The sequence below is a fragment of the Bos mutus genome, chromosome 5, assembly GCF_027580195.1.
Source record: "Bos mutus isolate GX-2022 chromosome 5, NWIPB_WYAK_1.1, whole genome shotgun sequence".
Lineage (NCBI taxonomy): Eukaryota > Metazoa > Chordata > Mammalia > Artiodactyla > Bovidae > Bos > Bos mutus.
In genome coordinates, this window is record NC_091621.1 from 114,727,320 (window position 1) to 114,746,284 (window position 18,965).

At 44.8% G+C, this 18,965-nt stretch overlaps 1 protein-coding gene across 1 annotated transcript in view; it reads left to right on the forward strand.

Moving 5' to 3' along the window:
* Positions 1–18,965, forward strand: part of GALNT8 (polypeptide N-acetylgalactosaminyltransferase 8) — a 59,360-nt gene that overhangs the window by 12,409 nt on the left and 27,986 nt on the right. The window contains 2 exon segments of the mRNA XM_070370160.1: positions 2,202–2,532; positions 10,430–10,730. Coding sequence (XP_070226261.1) covers positions 2,202–2,532; positions 10,430–10,730 — 632 coding nt within the window.

An 18,965-nucleotide genomic window follows, 5' to 3' on the forward strand; every position in this document is an offset into this window, starting at 1 on the left:
AAAACGAAGATCATGGCATCTGGTCCCATCACTTCATGGGAAATAGATGGGGAAACAGTGGAAACAGTGGCAGAGTTTATTTTTTGGGGCTCCAAAATCACTGCAGATGGTGATTGCAGCCATGAAATTAAAAGAGGCTTACTCCTTGGAAGGAAAGTTATGACCAACCTAGATAGCATATTCAAAAGCAGAGATATTACTTTGCCAACAAAGGTCCGTCTAGTCAAGGCTATGGTTTTTCCAGTGGTCGTGTATGGATGTGAGAGTTGGACTGTGAAGAAAGCTGAGGGCCGAAGAGTTGATGCTTTTGAACTGTGGTGTTGGAGAAGACTCCTGAGAGTCCCTTGGACTGCAAGGAGATCCAACAAGTCCATTCTAAAGGAGATCAGTCCTGGGTGTTCTTGGAAGGAATGATGCTAAAGCTGAAACTCCAGTACTTTGGCCACCTCATGCGAAGAGTTGACTCATTGGAAAAGACTCTGATGCTGGGAGGGATTGGAGGCAGGAGGAGAAGGGGACGACAGAGGATGAGATGGCTGGACCGCATCACCGACTCAATGGATGTGAATTTAAGTGAACTCCGGGAGTTGGTGATGGACAGGGAGACCTGGTGTGCTGCAGTTCATGGAGTCACAAAGAGTCAGACATGGCTGCAACTGAACTGAACTGAATGGAGAGTAATAGAGACAAGTGGGTCCATTCTACGTTGCATCAGAAACGGAAGCAATCAGCCATTTCAAATTTCTTTTGACTCTAATTTGCATGTGAATGCAAGGGAAAAACTGATGAAAACAAAAGAACTGATTACTTTTCATTTGGTTCTTTCTCTTTCCACCTGCGTTTCCTAAAACTGTATGTCTTTGCTGTAATCCACATGTCTGCCTCAGCTCTCATCAGCATGTGCTGTGTCTGGGGACCTGGGACAGAGTGGGTGATATTATGAAGCAATTCAACCCTTAATTGAGAATTTTGAACTTTGGGGCTCTGGGTAACTATTTTACTATTATTATTTTTTAAATATTTATTTATTTTATTTTTTTCTCTGCTGGGTCTTCATTGCTGCACGCAGGCTTTCTCTAGTTATGGCCAGCAGGGGCTTCTCATTCCAGTGGCTTCTCTTGTTGGGGAGCACAGACTCTAGGGCACTCGGATTTCAGTAGGTGAGGCTCGTGGGTTCTAGAGAGCAGGCTCAAGAGTAGTTGTGGCACACGGGCTTAATTGCTCTGAAGCTTGTGGGATTGTCCCTGACCGGGGATTGAACCTGTGTCCCCTGCATTCACAGGTGGATTCTTAACCACTGGACCACCAGGGAAGCCCTGGGGAACTATTTTAAATGTTAACCTGTGATGACGATAATCAGGTGATTTGTCCAAAGCATATAGTGGGTGCAAGGTGTGGGGCAGAAGAGTTACCGGAAGCTGAGGGTCAGGGGAGGCTAGCACCTCAGTGTGCAGAGCTGGGCAGTGACTAGTGAAGCAAGTCTGAGCCCTGGGGCTTACCCCAGTGGGCCCCCTCCAGCTCACTCATCTGCTTCTAGGTAGAACTCGCAGGAAGTTTTACAGAACTGACAACTGTTACAGACCTATAATTTTCAAGACTCTATGTGCAAGCGAGCTCAGTCACTCAATTGTGTCCAACTCTTTGTGACCCCATGGACTGTATCCCTCTAGGCTCCTCTGTCCATGTGACTCTCCAGGCAAGAATACTGGAGTGGGTTGCCATTTCCTCCTCCAGGGGATCTTCCCGACCCAGGGATTGAACCTGCATGTCCTGTGTCTCTGGCAATGGCAAGAGTGTTCTTTACCACTGAGCCACCGGCAAAAAAGACATCTCAGACACCATCCTTGCTCTCAAAAAGCACGTGGTCCAGAGACTTCTCATGCAGTGGCTTCTTCCCTCCTACTGTTTCTTCTCTGCTACACTCACAGGTCCAGACCTCACACGCCCTTTCGGAGAGTCTTCTAAGGGCTCCTACCAGAGAGAAGAAACATTCAGAAGCAAAATGAAATCAAACAAAACCAAGAGAGAAGAGCCTCCACTGGCTCCGGGAGCAAGCAGTAACCTGACTTCTGCATAAGGTGTGCCCAGGTGACTTGCCCATCCTTGGGCCGCTGCCATGACACATTCCGCAAGCCTGACGCTGCCCGGGGAGAACCAGGCAGCCCGGTACGGCTTTCCTACTCAGAGAACATCTGGCTCAGTGGGCAGGGTATCCTCTATGCAGCCAGCACCGTCAGGGCTCAGCTCACTGTGATCCTCAGCTTGCCTGGGCAGTGACACTACCCTCAGCCCCCAGGGAGCAGCAGAGCCAGGGACAGAATAACATGCTCAGGAGAAATGTCCTCGGAGTCCTCAGCATCGGGCTGCTGCTGGTCTTCGCTCTCAATCTCCTCCTGATATTTTACACTAAGAGGATTGTACAGGAGTTGATCCTGGGGGATCGCCAGAATAAGCTGCATTTTGCTCCGTCTGAACTTAACTGGACAGTGATGGACAGACTCTCTCGACTAGAGGCGAATTTGCAGCATCTGAGTAAGTCGACGGCACTGACATGGAGGGGACAGTGTGTATGCCTGTCTGTGCCTGTGAGTATGTGCTTAGGGGCACAGAATAAAGAGGTGTGGAGGGGAAAAGGAGGGAGAATTAGTGGGAATCAGAGCCAGCAGCTGATGGAGGGAACAGGTTGTGTGTGTGTGTGTGTGTGTGTGTACCTCAGGGCGGGCACACACCCTGGTGAAGTCTGTGCAGAAAGAGCCCCCTGGCTGATGTGCCCTACATGTCAACCTCTTTTTAAAATGGACTTATAGTTGGCATATGCTGTTGCTGCTTATTTGCTCAGTTGTGTCTGACTCTGTGCCACCCCCAAGGACTGTACCCTTCCAGGCTCCTCTGTCCATGGAAGTCTCCAGGCTAGAAGACTAGAGTGGGGTGCCATGCCCTCCTCCAGGGGATCTTCCCGACCCAGGGATAGCACCCATTTCTTCTGAGTCTCCTGCCTTGGCAGGCAGATTCTTTACCACTAGCACCACCTGGGAAGCCCAGTTGATGTTTAGTTTGGTTCAGTGCAGTCACTCAGTCGTGCCCAACTCTTTGCGACCCCATGGACTGCAGCGCGCCAGGCCTCCCCGTCCATCACCAGCTCCCAGAGTTTACTCAAACTCATGTCCATTGAGTCAGTGATGCCATTCAACCATCTCATCCTCGGTCATCCCCTTCTCCTCCAGCCTTCAATCTTTCCCAACATCAGGGTCTTTTCAAATAAGTCATAAGATTACATTAATTTCATGTGTAGGACATAAGGGTTCAATATTTGTGTATTTCGCGAAATGATCACAAAATAAATCTGATTAACATTTGCTGTCTCACATAGTTCTACATTTTTTCCTTGGGATGAGGACTTTTGAGATTTACTCTGTCACCAGCTTTTAAACATACAATACAGCATTATTGACTATAGTTGCCACACTGTACATTACATATCCAGGATTTATTTATTTTATAACTGGGAGTGTGTAGCTTTTGCCCTTCTTTACACACTTTGCTCACCCCCCCACCCTGCCTCTAGCAACCACTAATCTGTTCCTGTATCTTTAAAAATATATATATATATATATATATATATATATATATATATATATAACTGTACCACACCTTGCTTATGGCATATGAGATCTTTGAGAATCTTCTTTTAATTGCAGCACGCAAACCTCTTAGTTGCAGTATGTGAAATCTAGCTCCCTGACTAAAGATCAAACCAGGGCCCCTTGCATTGGGAGTGTGGAGTCTTAGCCACCGGACTGCCAGGGAAGTCCCTGTTCTTTGCATCTATGAACTCATTTCCCCCCATTCTTATTCGATTCCACACATAAATGAGACCCAATAATATTTGTCTTTGGCTTTTTTCACTTAAGATGATGCCCTCAGGGTCCAGCACATTTTAACCTCTTCCCAGGAATTCTGGGGTTTGTTTTTGAAACTCACCATGAAACTCTACCTCCTGTGAATTTCTTGTATCTTGGCATCTGCTTCCAGTGAAGGCAGGACTCACGGGCTCCCGCATGATAAGAATCTTGTGCTCATGCCCTGGGGGAGAGGGGTCTGGAATGTGAGAGCAGGGAATTGACTGCTCAGATGTGTGGCTGTGTGCCCATGGAGCCTGGGTGGTGGGGAGTGTCTTTTTTTTTCGGTTTAATTAAAAAAAAAAAAGGATTATTTAATTCTTTGGCTGCATTATGTCCCAGCTACGGTGTGTAGCATCTCTGATCTACATCGCAGCATGCAAGGCCTTCAGTTACGCCATGTGATACCTTTTAGTCATGGCATGTGGAATCTAGTTTCCAGACTAGCGATCAAACCCAGGCCTCCTGTATTGGGAGTGCAGAGTCTTAGCCACTGGACCACCAGGAAATTTCCTCTTTTTAATTTTTTTAATTTTTAAATTTTTATAGAATTTTAAAGGTTATTTTTCATTTACATTTATTATAAAATATCGGCTATATTCCCCGTATTGTACAGTACATACATGAGCTTATGTTACATCCAGTAACAATCTGTGCCTCCCCTTGCCCTACTCCTGTGTTGCCGGCAAACACTGGCAACCACTAGTCAATGGCACCCCACTCCAGTACTCTTGCCTGGAAAATCCCATGGATGGAGAAGCCTGGTGGGCTGCAGTCCATGGGGTTGCTAAGAGTCGGACATGACCGACTTCACTTTCACTTTTCACTTTCATGCATTGGAGAAGGAAATGGCAACCCACTCCAGTGTTCTTGCCTGGAGAATCCCAGGGATGGGGGAGCCTGGTGGGCTGCCGTCTATGGGGTCACACAGAGTCGGACACGACTGAAGCGACTTAGCAGCAGCAGCAGCAGCAGTGTGTTCTCTATATCTGTGAGTCTATTTCTCTTTTCTCTTTTGTTATATTCACTAGTCTATTGTATATATATTTTTTAGATTCCACATATAAGTGATGTCATACAGTACTTGTTTTTTTCTGTCTGACTTATTTCACTTAACATAATAGCCTTGGGGAGTGTCTTTTTAAAAAAATAATTATGTTTACTAATTTCAGTTATTTTGGCTGCACTGGGTCTTTGTTGTTGCAGTTAGTCTTTCTCTAGTTGCGGAGAGTAGGGGCTACCCACTAGGTGCAGTGCGTAGGCTTTTCGTTGCAGTGGCTTCTCTTGTTGCAGAGCACGGGGTCTAGAACACCCAGGCTTCAGTAGTTTCCGCCCATGGGCTCCGTAGTTGCAGCACCTGGGCTCTAGAGCACAGCCTCAATAGTTCTGGTGCACGCATGGGCTTAGTTGATCCACTCCATGTGGAATCTTCCTGGACCAGGGATCGAACCCATGTCCCCCTGCATTGGCAGGAAGATTCTTAACCACTGGGCCACCAGGAAAGCCTACGGAGTGTCTTTTAAAAAACAAGAACTGAGCCTTGTCAGGGTTCAGGGTGAGACAGAGGGATAGATGGAAGGTCAGACAGGAAGAGGAAAAGGAAGGGTGGAAATCAGAGAAGGGGAGATATGGAGAGGGGACAAGAAAGGAGAAAAGAGATGAGCACAGAAAAGGAGGCCAGAGTGAAAATGTCGAGGGCGGAGGGTGGAAGAATTGATACGGAGGAAAAAAGGGAAAATAGATGAGGGGAGAAGGAGGCATGAAGCATGGTTTCCATCCCCCATCACAAGACTCTTATGTTATTGTGGTTCAGATTTCTGGAAGGCAGTTTTCATAAAGTGAAAGTGTTAGTCACTCAGTCGTGTCCAACTCTTTGCAACCCCATAGACTGTAGCCCACAAGGATCCTCTGTCCATGGGATTCTCCAGGCAAGAATACTGGAGTGGGTTGCCATTTCCTTCTTCAAGGGATCTTCCCAACTCAGGGATTGAACCTGGGTCTCCTCCATTGCAGGCAGATTCTTTACCATCTAAGCCACCAGGGAAGCTTTCTTACGGGACGGTTCAGTTGATGAGTGTCTTGTGATGTGCTTTACCACTCTATGCCCTGGGCCTGGCACAGAGAAATTAAATAGATGAGTGAGTGACTGAGTGTAGGAAGGAGAGAACAGAAGACTCTGAGCCTGGGCTGAAGGGATGGGCAGCCAGGGATGAAGAGAAGGGTGATCCAGGGGAAAGAGTTAGAGACAACAGAGAAGATCATCAGCTCCTGAGGCCCTGGCTTTGAGAGCCCTTGGCTGGTTTGCACGTTGACTGTGCAAACATTCCCAGGGCAATTTCACCACAGGATGTCTGTGTACCTTGGCCATCACTGTCACTCCTTGGCTGAACACGCAGACCACACCAGCTCTCTGGCTCACCCATCCTGTGTCAGCCTCCTCAGGCCTTAAAATAGCAGGAGTTCTGCCAAGAGCCTGGCTAGTCTTTCTTCCGGCTGGGACACAATGTGCCCCGAGAAGCCATCCAGAGCCGTCAAGTTTATTTCCATCTCTCTGCACAACCGGTTCCTCCTTGGCTTGTTGTTCTCTGTGCTCTACACGTTCTATTCACTCTGAAATGACGTGGTGTCAGGGACTCCCTACCCGCTGAGATGAATTTCAAAATGCTTTCTGGACCCCGTTTCCAGATCACAAACGCTTTTCTTTCCGGAAGGGCTTGCTGAAATGGAAAGCTGGTTCAATGACCCTCCTTCTGGTTGCTCTTTACCTCCGAAAAGACTGAAGAAAATCATGACAGTGAGGACACCTGAGCAAATAATGAAGTCTGTGAAGAGCCAAAGCAAACACATAATGATAATCATATCCTTACTGTGGAAGGGCTTAATAACTCTAAACCAATTTTCTGGAACTTCCCTGGGGGTTCTTAAAAGGCCCGATCAGAGCGACACACTTGGGTGTGTCCCCTTTGGGTCTTGGAGAGTTTTAGTGTAAGTCATGTGGGTGGTTTAGTAACACAGTCTCTGTCCCGCTGGGTTCTGTGCTTCCATCGTCAAAATTTCCCACTGACAGCAATGAATGAGAGTGGAAGATCAGATAACGCCCAGAGCGGAGTGTGAAAAGAGAAAATGTTAGTTGCTCAGTCATGTGCGACTCTTTTGCCACCCTGTGGACTATAGCTTGCCAGGCTCCTCTGTCCACCGGATCCTCCAGGCAAGAATACTGAAGTGGGCTGCCATTTCCCTCTCTAGGAGATCTTCTAGAACCAGGGACCGAACCCAGGTCTCCTGCATTGCAGGCAGACTCTGTACCATCTGAGCCACCAGGGAATCTCCAAAGAGGAGTATAAGGGAGTTTAAAGGCCCACGGAATCCAAGGCCATCCTGTGATCCCCGTGCTTAGCATAGAAGAGTTTGAATCAAAATATGGTTTGATTTGGAATACTGTGAAAATCTTGCTCCCATTTTTATTTTCTGCCTGAGCAAATATGAGAGCTAGTCCCCAGGAGTCTTCTCTGAAATATCCTCCATTTATTTTTCTTTCCAGATTTGCTTTGACCATCCTCTTTCCGTCTCATAGGCACTTCTATGGTTGACTCTTCTCATTCACGGGCCAGGTTTAGGTCATCTTCCAAAAATACCCTCCCCCCACTTGTAAGGTTTCCCTGCATCCCTCTTAGGGGCTGGGCACCTAGCTGAAATTCTGCCCACGTTTTGTACACCAAACCACACTCTGTGGTGTGGGGCTGCCTCTGCCCAGAGGGGTTCACACAATGGGACCATCCTCTCCTGAAGCTGGTACCCCAGGGTTGCAATCATCTGAAAAAGGGATTCTCTCTTCTAACTTGCAGAATGGTACTACATGAGCTAGAGGTGATCCCATCAATTTGGTTGGAGTTTAATGTGTGTAAGGGAGGACTGGGGCTTCCCTGGTGACTAGGTGATAAAGAATTGCCAACCAGTGCAGGAGACGCAGGTTTGATCCCTGGGTCGGAAAGATCCCCTGGAGTAGGAAATGGCAACCCACTCCAGCATTCTTGCCTGGGAAATTTCATGGACAGAGGAACCTGGTGGGCTATAGTCCATGGGGCTGAAAAGAGTCAAAATCAACTAAAGTGACTGAAAAACAACAAAGGGAGGATTGGTGGGAACTTAAGCAAGCCCCTCTGGTGGAGTGCCTTTGAATTGAAGCCACTGGATGGGTATTTTGGGGGGCTTTGAAGAGCTTTGGTGCTTTATGTCTTAAAGCAGAAAAAATTCTGCATGAGAGAGGCAAAGTGATAGGTAAGGAATTTATTAGAATAGGAATTGAGAGTCCCTTTATTAGAATAGAATTAAGAGTCACTGCAAGGAGATCAAGCCAGTCAATCCTAAAGGAAATCAACCTTGCATATTCATTGGAAGGACTGATGCTGAAGAAGCTCCAATACTTTGGCCACCTGATGTGAAGAATTGACTCATTGGAAAAGACCCTGATGCTGGGAAAGATTGAAGGCAGGAGGAGAAGAGGGTGACCGAGGATGAGATGGTTGGATGGCATCATTGACTCAATTGACACGAGTTTGAGGAAGCTCCGAGAAGCCTGGCATGCTACAATCCATGGGGTCCCAAAGAGTTGGACACGACTGAGCAAATGAAATGAACTGAGCTGAACTGATTAGAATAGGATGCTTGAGAGGCTTAAAGTGGGCAGGCCAGAGGGTGCTTCCGCAAGACCTTAGTGGGCTACAGTTTTATAATCAAAGGAAAAGTGGGGAGGGGGAGAAGACCTTCTTCCTCATTCTTGAGTAGATGTCATGTTTCCATCATCAGCCCCTTCTCCAGGTTGGGTAGCGGAGTTTTCCTGTCCCTCCATGGTCAAGCCAGGACTGTCATGGCACTATGGGAAAATTATTCCAGGTCTCAGCACAGTGAGTGCCTTTCACTTTGAAATGTCACCTTTCCACAAACTGTTGTTTCGATGTGTGGAGAGAGCACGTCCTAAGGATCATTAACTTGTTGAGCTCACTGGGCAGGATGTGGGGCTCATGCCACTGTTTTATCATCTGGGGGCATGTCTCATGCTTCTTTTGCTTGGGTTTGTGGCTAAGGAAGCCTGCTTGCTTCTGTGGTTAAGCAAACCTGCTTTCTTAAGTGACCATTAACTTACAGAGGTCTCCCATATTTTTTTCCTACTTACACCCCGCTAGTGGGATTAACCATTTAATCACCTTCTTCGGTCCCTTTACTCTGTCCCTATCACCTTGATTAACATTTTGGGGCTGAATGCTGAGGAGTATCATAGTCAATGTAGGACTTGGGAAATACTAATCAGTCAACTCTAGCTTTCATTCAATCGAAAGTTCCCAAGTATGGCTCCTGCCAGTGTCTCTGTCCCCAAAGTGACAGCACCCCCACCCCCAGGAAACTCTCTAAGACCAATGGGTAGGTCTGCCCAGGCTCCTATTAAATGACTGCTTTTGCTCTGGGTCCTGGTGTGCATGAGATTTTGTGTGTGTGTCCTTTAAAAGTGAAATCTCTATTTCTCCTGGCCCTTTGGGACTTCAAAATTAAGCCTTTCTGGTCTTCAAAGCCAAATGCTCTGGGGGCTCATTTTCCTGGTGTGGGACCCCTGGGCTGGGAAACCCTACATGCAGCTCAGAACTCTCACTCCTGGAGGAGAACCTCGGCAATATAATCATTCTCCAGTTTGGGGTCCTCCAATTTCTTTCTTTGGGTGTGCTGGGTCTTAGTTGCAGTACGTGGGATCTAGTTTCCTGACAACAGATCGAATCCAGGTCCCCTGGACCACCAGGGAGGTCTGTCCAGTTTTTTGACGCCTTTAGCTGTGGAAGATCTTTTCTGGTCTTTGTCACCCATGGTTGCTCTGCAGATGGTAGTGATGTTGGTGTGCTCGAGAGAGAGAGGGTAATCTCGGGCTCTTTGTATTCCACCATCTAGGGTGATCCCAAACGTCCTTCTGTTCCATTGAAGGAAGGAGTCAGAAGACTTGTTGAAACAGCCCTTTACTTATCACGAAAGCCTGACTGTCCTCTTTCCTCAGCTGACACTTCCCTGCCAATCTCAACACACTCTCTCCCTCCTTACAGGCCTTGCCACAGCCATCCATTCACAGTCTCCATCTGACCCAAGTCCTGCTGTCACCTGGGCCCCTGCAGCACCCTGTGGTTAACCGATCCAATCCCTTAGCCTCCCCCTCTGTAAAGTCCTTTACCTGCCTCCTGCCTCACACTTTCACAGTGTGCTCTGGGCTTTGTCATCGTCCCAAACTGCTCCCCTCGAAAATGACAAATGCACACTATCTAGCCCTGACCACAACCTCAGGACCCTGGAGCAAGCTCATTCAACTTCTCCATAATGATACCATCTCTCCAGGTCTTCTCTTGCCAATGTCTACAACTTCTTGCACACTTTTTCTGTTGCACCCTCCTAAAAATCTGGGAAGAAAAACATTTCAAGGAAATGGGGATGAGAAAGTAACGCCCGGGTAGCTAACACCTGGCTGAGATGCTTTCTCCCCTGCCCTTCATTTGCAGAACAAACTATGAAGCTGGCTACAAAACAATCAGAAGATGGGATTTGCACGCTGGCAATGGTGAAAGACGAAAAGCTCTATCCTTTTCCAGATAGAGCTCACGCCAAGGAGGGTGGCTTCTTCAAGGAAAATCCCCACAAGGTTCTCTTCCCAGACTCAGAACTTTTCAAGAAGTGGGGTAGGGACCTTTCTGAGGCTCAGCAGAAAGAGGCTGAGGACCTCTTCCAGAAGTTTGGCTATAACGTGTACCTCAGTGACCGGTTGCCCCTGGATCGTACCCTCCCGGACACTCGCGATTCCAGGTAAGATGGACCAAGGCAGGCTTCCTAGGGACCTCAATGTAGCTTGGAGACAAGCTGTGGGAAGTGGCTTAGATGGTAAAGAATCTGCCTGTGATGCAGGAGACCCAGGTTCAATCCATGGGTCGGGAAGATCCCCTGGTAAAGGGAATGGCTATCCACTCCACTACTCTTGCCTGGAGAATTCCATGGACAGAGGAGCCTGGTGGGTTACTATCCATGGGGGTCGCAAAGAGTAGGATGCAACTGAGTGACTAACATTTTGAAAGCAGCAGAAGTCAAGGGTTGAAAAGAAGGGAGGGAGAGTGAGAAATTCGTGAGGAAGTGGGTCGGGATGTAGAAAGTTCTGGAAGACTGACAGAGCAGAATTCTTGACTTTAATCCATTTTATAATGGCAGCTCTGAGACGATAACTGACTGATTTAAGTATTTACAGCCCCTCAGAGCTGAGCAGAGGTATCAGAGACACACAGATCCTTGAGAATTCTGATAGGATGGGTCTAACTCATAATTTTACAGATGAAGAAACCGAGGCTGAGAGAGAGAAACTTGGGCAAGTTGAAGGAAGTTAACAGTGCTACTCGTCTCCCTGATGTTTCTCTCCAAGTCTCTGCTTGGACCCGTCTTTATTTATTTAAACAAATATTTATTTATTTGGCTCTGCTGAGTTTTCCTTGTGGCAGGCAGGACCTTTAGTTGCAACACGTGGGAACTAGTTCCCTGACCAGGGATCAAACCCCGGGGCCCCGCATTAGATGCACAGAGTCTTAGCCACGGGACCACCCGGGTCTTATTAACTTTAACTTAAAGAAACTTTCCTCTCTCCTTCTGTTTTCCCTTCCTATTTTTTTTCTCATTCTGCCTCTCCTTAGTAAGTTTTTTCTGCCTCCTTAATTAGTTTTAAAAATAGCAGTTTTTAGAGATAAATTCACATACCATACAATTTACTAAAGTGTATGATTTAATGATTTTTAGTTTATTCATCACCATTATCAATTTCAAAACATTTTCACCTCTTCCGAAAGAAAACCTACCCATCCTAACAGGCCCTCCCCATCTGCCTACAACTTCCTCATCCTTAGGAAACCACTAATCTGCTTTTTGTCCCCATGGACTTGCCTCTTCTGGACATTTTGTATAAATGGAATCGTATAACATGGAGTCTTCTGTATGTAGCATAATGTTTTCAAGTGTCATTCATGTTATAGCATTCATTACTACTTTATTTGTCAGTATTGTTCCTTTTATGGTAAAATAAAATTTCATTGTCCAGTTGCATACCACCTCTTCTCTATCTGTTTACCAGCTGATGGACATTGGGATTATTTCCACTTTTTGACTACTATGAATAATTTTGGCTTGAACATTTATGTACAAGTTCTTGTGTGGACATGTGTCTTCATTTTTCTTGGTTATACCCCAGGAGTAGAATTGCTGGACCATATGATGACTCTATATTTAAACTTCCAAGGAACTGCCAGACTGTTTTCCAAAGTGGCTGCATCATTTTCTATTCCCTCTAGCAGCATATGAGAGTTTTGATTTCTTTTAACATACTTATCAAGGTTTGTTTTTGTTTTTGATCATAGCCATCCTAGTGAGTGTGAAAGCGCAAAGCACAAGTCACTCAGTCATGTCTGACTCTTTGCCACCCCATGAATCGCAGCACGCCAGGCCTCCCTGTCCATCACCAACTCCCAGGGTTCACCCAGACTCATGTCCATCAAGTCAGTGATGCCATCCAGCCATCTCATCCTCTGTCATCCCCTTCTCCTCCTGCCCCCAATCCCTCCCAGAATCAGAGTCTTTTCCAATGAGTCAACTCTTCGCATGAGGTGGCCAAAGTACTGGAGTTTCAGCTTTAGCATCGTTCCTTCCAAAGAAATCCCAGGGCTGATCTCCTTCAGAATGGACTGGTTGGATCTCCTTGCAGTCCAAGGGACTCTCAAGAGTTTTCTCCAACACCACAGTTCAAAAGCATCAATTCTTCAGTGCTCAGCCTTCTTCACAGTCCAACTCTCACATCCATACATGACCACTGGAAAAACCATAGCCTTGACTAGACAAACCTTTGTTGGGAAAGTAATGTCTCTGCTTTTGAATATGCTATCTAGGTTGGTCATAACTTTCCTTCCAAAGAGTAAGCGTCTTTTAATTTCATGGCTGCAGTCACCATCTGTAGTGATTTTGGAGCCCCCCAAAATAAAGTCTGACACTGTTTCCGCTGTTTCCCCATCTATTTCCCATGAAGTGATGGGACCAGATGCCATGATCTTCGTTTTCTGAATGTTGAGCTTTAAGCCACCTTTTTCACTCTCCTCTTTCACTTTCATCAAGAGGCTTTTTAGTTCCTCTTCACTTTCTGCCATAAGGATGGTGTTATCTGCATATCTGAGGTTATTGATATTTCTCCCAGCAATCTTGATTCCAGCTTGTGCTTCTTCCAGCCCAACGTTTCTCATGATGTACTCTGCATAGAAGTTAAATAAGCAGGGTGACAATACACAGCCTTGACATACTCCTTTTCCTATTTGGAACCGGTCTGTTGTTCCATGTCCAGTTCTAACTGTTGCTTCCTGCCTTGCCCCTTTCCAGGGGATTTTCCCAACCCAGGAATCAAATCCAGGTCTCCTGCATTGCAGGCGGATTCTTTACCAGCTGCGCCACAAGGGAAGCCAAGTGGTATACAAGTGTAGTTTTGATTTAAATTTCCCTGTTGTCTAGTTATGCTGAACATTTTTCATGTGTATACAGGCCATTTGTATATTTTCTTTGGAGAAATGCCCATTTAGACACTTTCTACTTTTAAGAAGGCAGTTGTCTTTTCATTATTGAGTTGCAAGTGTTTTTTAATAGGAATTTGCCAATTTCACCTAAGTTTTTAAATTTGTGGGTGGATAGTTGTTTATAGTATTTCCTATTTCCTAATTTTACTTGTAACTTTTTTCTTTGACCCAATGACTATTTAAGAATGTGTTCTTTAATTTCCACCGATTTGTGAATTTCTAATATCTTTCTGTTTTCATCTCTCATGCCACTTTGCTGTGATCAGAGAATCACACTTCGTATGAATTTAGTCTTTTAAAATTTATTGAGGGTTATTTTATGCTCTAGCACACAGCCCCTCCTGGAGAACGTTGCATGTACAGTTGAAAGCAACCTGCTGTTGTTGTGTGGACTGTTCTTATGGACACCACTAGGTCTCTCTCATTGGTTGCAATGTTGTTTAAGTCTTACATTTCCTTGTTTGTCCTTTTTTTTTAAAGACATTTCTGTATTTTATTTTTTTGGCTGTGGTGGGTCTTTGTTTTTGCACGCAGGCTTTCTCTAGTTGCAGTGAGCGGGGTCTGCTCTTCCTCGTGTTCGGGATTCTCCTTGCGGTGGCTTCCCTTGCTGTGGAGCACAGGCTCCAGGCACACGGGCTTCAGCAGTTGCAGCACGTGGGTTCAATAGTTTCAGCTTATGGGTTCTCGAGTGCTGGTTTCAGTAGTTGGGGCACGTACTTCATTGCTCTGAGGCATGTGAGGTCTTCCTGGAATAGGGATTGAACTGGTGTCCCTTGCACTGCAAGGTGGATTCCTAACCACTGGACTACCAGGAAAGCCCTCCTTGTTGATCTTGTGTTTAGTTGTTCTATGGGGCTTCCCTGGTGGCTCAGACAGTAAAGAATCTGCCTGCAATGCCGGAGACCTGGTCCGATCCCTGGGTCTGGAAGATCCCCTGGAGAAGCAAATGGCAACCCAGTCCAGGATTCTTGCCTGGAGAATCGCATGGACAGAGGAGCCTGGCAGGCTGCAGTTCATGGGCTTGAAAAGAGGTGGCCACGACTGAGTGACTAACACTCTCCTTTCTACTCTCCTTGAAAGTAGGGTATTGAAATCGGCAGGGATTGATGCTGATTGGTCTGTTACTCCCTTCAGTCTGTCAGATTTTGTTTCTTTCATTTCAGCACTCTGTTGCTGGGAATATATGTTTAAAATTGGCATATCTTCCTGATGGTTATATCCTTTTATGGTTACAAAGTCTCTCCCTTTATAACTAGCAATGTCTTTATTTTACCATCTATTTTGTCTGATATTAGTATAACCTCTTTAACTTTTTATGGTTGCTGCTTGCTGATATATCCTTTACTTTCAACCTACTTGTATCTTTTGATCTAAAATGTTTCCTAAAGACAACATACAGTTGGACCTTTTTTAAAAAATGCAATCGGATAATATTTACCTTTTGACTGGATTGCTTAATTCACCCACAATCATTGTTTTATTGACATAGTCAGATTTACGTCTGGCATTCTATTTTTGTTTTCTAATGTCTCTCATGTTTTCCCTTTGTTCCTCCATTACTGCTTGTTTTTTACATTAAGTGGCTATTTTCTAATGTAACAGTATAATTCTTTAAATAATTTTTCAGTATATTTGTATAGTTGTTTTCTTAATGGTTGTTCTAGGGCTTGTCACATGCATCTTAACTTATCAGAGTCTATTTAGACTTATTTGAGTGAGATATAGGAAGATTATATTTATAGCTCTATTCCCTCTTCCTCCTTTTTTCCTATTATTTTCATACATATTTCAAATTGTATGGCACAAACTCCAAAATATACTATTATAATTACATTACATAATTTTATGTCTATTAAAGAAGATGAGAAAAAAGGAGAGGAAGTATAAATTTACAGTGTGTTATAGTTATCTTATTTACCATGTCTGATTCTCTGCACTTATTCCTGTAGATTCAATTTACCATCTGGTGTTATTTCCTCACTTCAATACAGTTCTTCTCCCATCCATTTCTTTTGTGCTGTTTTGTCAAGTATATTAAATTGCTATATGTTATAGTCCCAATAATACAATTACATACACTTTAAAAATACAATTGCTTTTAAAATTAGTTAAGAGAAGAAATATACTGTCTTTTCTGATTACACAGTTACCTTTACTGGTGCTCTTTGTTTTTGCCTGTGTGTGTATGTGTGTGTATTTGCATTATGGCCCCAAATCATTTGCTTTTAGCCTAAAAAGACCCACAGACTTAGAGAATGGACTTAGGGTTACCAGATGGGAAGGAAAGAGGAAGAGATAGTTAGGAAGTTTGGTCTTAACAAGGACCTACTGTATAGCACAGGGAATTCTGCTCAATATTATGTAACAATCTAAATGGGAAAATAATTTGAAAAATAAGAGATAACTGAGTCACTTTACTGTATACGTGAAGTTATCACAAAATTGTTAATCAACTACACTCCAATGTAAAATAGAAAGTTAAAAAATGTTAAAATAATAAAAAAAAAGTATATATAAAAAAAACTTGTATTTCTTTTAAAGTAGTCTGCTGCTGCTGCTGTTGCTAAGTCCCTTCAGTCGTGTCCGACTCTTTGCGACCCCATAGACGGCAGCCTACCAGGATCCCCCATCCCTGGGATTCTCCAGGCAAGAACACTGGAGTGGGTTGCCATTTCCTTCTCCAATGCATGAAAGTGAAAAGTGAAAGTGAAGTCGCTCAGTCGTGTCCGACTCTTAGCGACCCCATGGACTGCAGCCTACCGGGCTCCTCCATCCATGGGATTTTCCAGGTAAGAGTACTGGAGTGGGGTGCCAGTGCCTTAAAGAGGAAATAAAAGCAAGTAAACATTGAGAGAATTTGTTGGTAGACTACTTCCAACAAATTCTCTCAATGTTCACTTGCTTTTATTTCCTCTTCACATTTGAAAGATGTAAGATGCTTTGTTGACAGTCTTTTTTCTTTGGACAATTTCAGTATGTTGTCCCACTACCTTCTATTTTTATTGTATTTGATGAGATGTCAACTCTTAATATTGTTGAGCGTCTCCTTGTATGTGGTGAGTCATTTTTCTCTGACTACTGTCAATATTTTATCTTTGGCTTTCGGTATTTGGACTAAGGTGTGTCTGGGTGTGCATCTCTGCATTTCTCCTACTTTCCTTGGAACCTGCCTCAAATTCATCATTTAAGTCTTTAGGTGTGTGGATAATATGCTGAGATCAGTGGGTAACTGACGCACTTGTGGAGCATTAAGGTTGAATTCTGTAGAGATTAAGTCATGAAACTGCTTGTTAGAAAGTATTAGTGTGGATGCAAACTATGTCTGATTCAAGTACCCTTCTATTCTTGAATAACATGAGTCATGTCTGCTGCTTACAAATCAAATGAGTGCTCTTCCTTCCTGCTGACCATAAAAAAAAAATCCATGTGGCTCCGATGGATGGATTCCAGAACTAAGGCATCCTGGAAACCACCACACTTGGAGAACTATAGGAAGACCACTCCCTGGACTTTTAAAATTTTATTTTATTTACTATTTATTTCTGACTGTGCTGGGTCCTCACTGCTGCATGAGGGCTCTCTCTAGTTGTGACCAGCTGGGACTATTCTTTGTTGAGATGCGTGGGTTTCTCATTGCGATGGCTTCTCTTGTTGTAGAGCACAGGCTGTAGAGCACTGGCTCAGTAGCTGTGGCACATGGGCTTAATTGCTCTGCGGCATATAGAATCTTCCCCCATCAGGGATCAGACTGTGTCCCCTGCATTGGCAGATGGATTTCTATCCACTGGATCACCAAGAAAGTCCTCCTTGGATTTTCTCTGAGGAAGAAGTAATTTAGTGATTCAGAGCCATCACATAAATTATAAGATAATATGAGGACGGACCTTCTATGTCTGCTACTGCTGCTGCTAAGTCACTTCGGTTGTGTCTGACTCTGTGCAAACCCATAGACGGCAGCCCAGCAGCAAGATGCAAAGTGGTGGTCACTACTGGTTTCCCCAGTTTGGGGATGGTTGTCTGATACCAGAAACATGCCAGCCCTGGCATTCTCCAAGTGGTCACATCCTCCCTTTAACTTTCAGAGACCAGAGAAAGGCCATTCAGGGGAATCAATAAACTTTATTGAGTTTTAAGTAGATCCTGCATGCTCAGTTGCTTCTTTCGTGTCCAACTCTTTTCAAGTCCATGGACTGTAGCCCACCAAGCTCCTCTGTCCATAGGATTCTCCAGGCAAGAATACTGGAGTGGGTTGCCATTTCCTCTTCCAGGGGATCTTCCTGATCTAGGATCAAACCCATATCTCCTGTGTCTCATGTATTGGCAGGCAGATTCTGTACCACTGAGCCACCTGGGAAGCCCTAAGTACATATTAAGTTCCAATAAACAAACTCATGGAAAGGCAGGCCTTCAATAGTTAATCTTTAATAGGGAGTTCAGAAAAATGCCATGACCAGTTTAGTTAGAAAATTTGCAGGGCCTGGTACAAAATAAAAACGTGGGGCTTGTTATTTAAAAATTACTTAAAAATATTTCAAGATGGTGACAGCAAATTATCGAGTTAATTCACAAGTGTCAGGACCTGTGTGCTTGCACAAGTCACACACCCAGGAATCTGGCCTTGCTGCGCACCTAACTTGCCTCAGGAAATCCCGATGTTCAATAAGAAGATGTTTGGCAACTGTTGCATGGGTGCATATCAGTTTATTTACTTTCCACAACAGCAGTTTCTGGCAAAGTTGTAATTTGCATACAACTTGTCTTTCTAGTTCTAACATCTGGGATCTGGCTGTGGTGCTAGTGGTAAAGAACCTGCCTGCCAGTGCAGGAGACATAAGAGACATGGGTTTGATCCCTAGGTCAGGAAGGTCCCCTGGAGAAGGGCATGGCAACCCACTCCAGTATTCTTTCCTGGAGAATTTCATAGACAGAGGAGCCTGGTGGGCTATAGTCCATTGGGTAGCAAAGAGTCAGACATGACTTAAGCGACTTCGCACACACTTATAGCTCTAACATCTAGAAATTGCTCACATTATATATTTCTCTCTTTGTATCCTCCTGATGCTAAGGGTGAGTGAGCACATGTGGGTGTGCAGAGCTGTATCTGCCTCTCTGCGACCCCATGGACTGCGGCCTGCCAGGCCCCTCTGTCCATGGGATTCTCCAGGCAAGAATACTGGAGTAGGTTGTCATTTCCTCCTCCAGGGGATCTTTCTGACCCAGGGATTAAACGCACATCCCTTGCCTCTCCTGTTTGACTGGTGGATTCTTTACCACCAGGGAAGCCCACTAAGTGAGGGGCAATTGTAATTCTATACTGGAAGTATTTGCTAAAGATTAATTCCTCCAGCTGTTAACCAACCAATGAATATTTTTTAGTATATTTTACTGCACTATCCAATATGGTAGCGTCAGTCACATGTGGCTATTTAAATTAATTAAAATTGGATTAAAT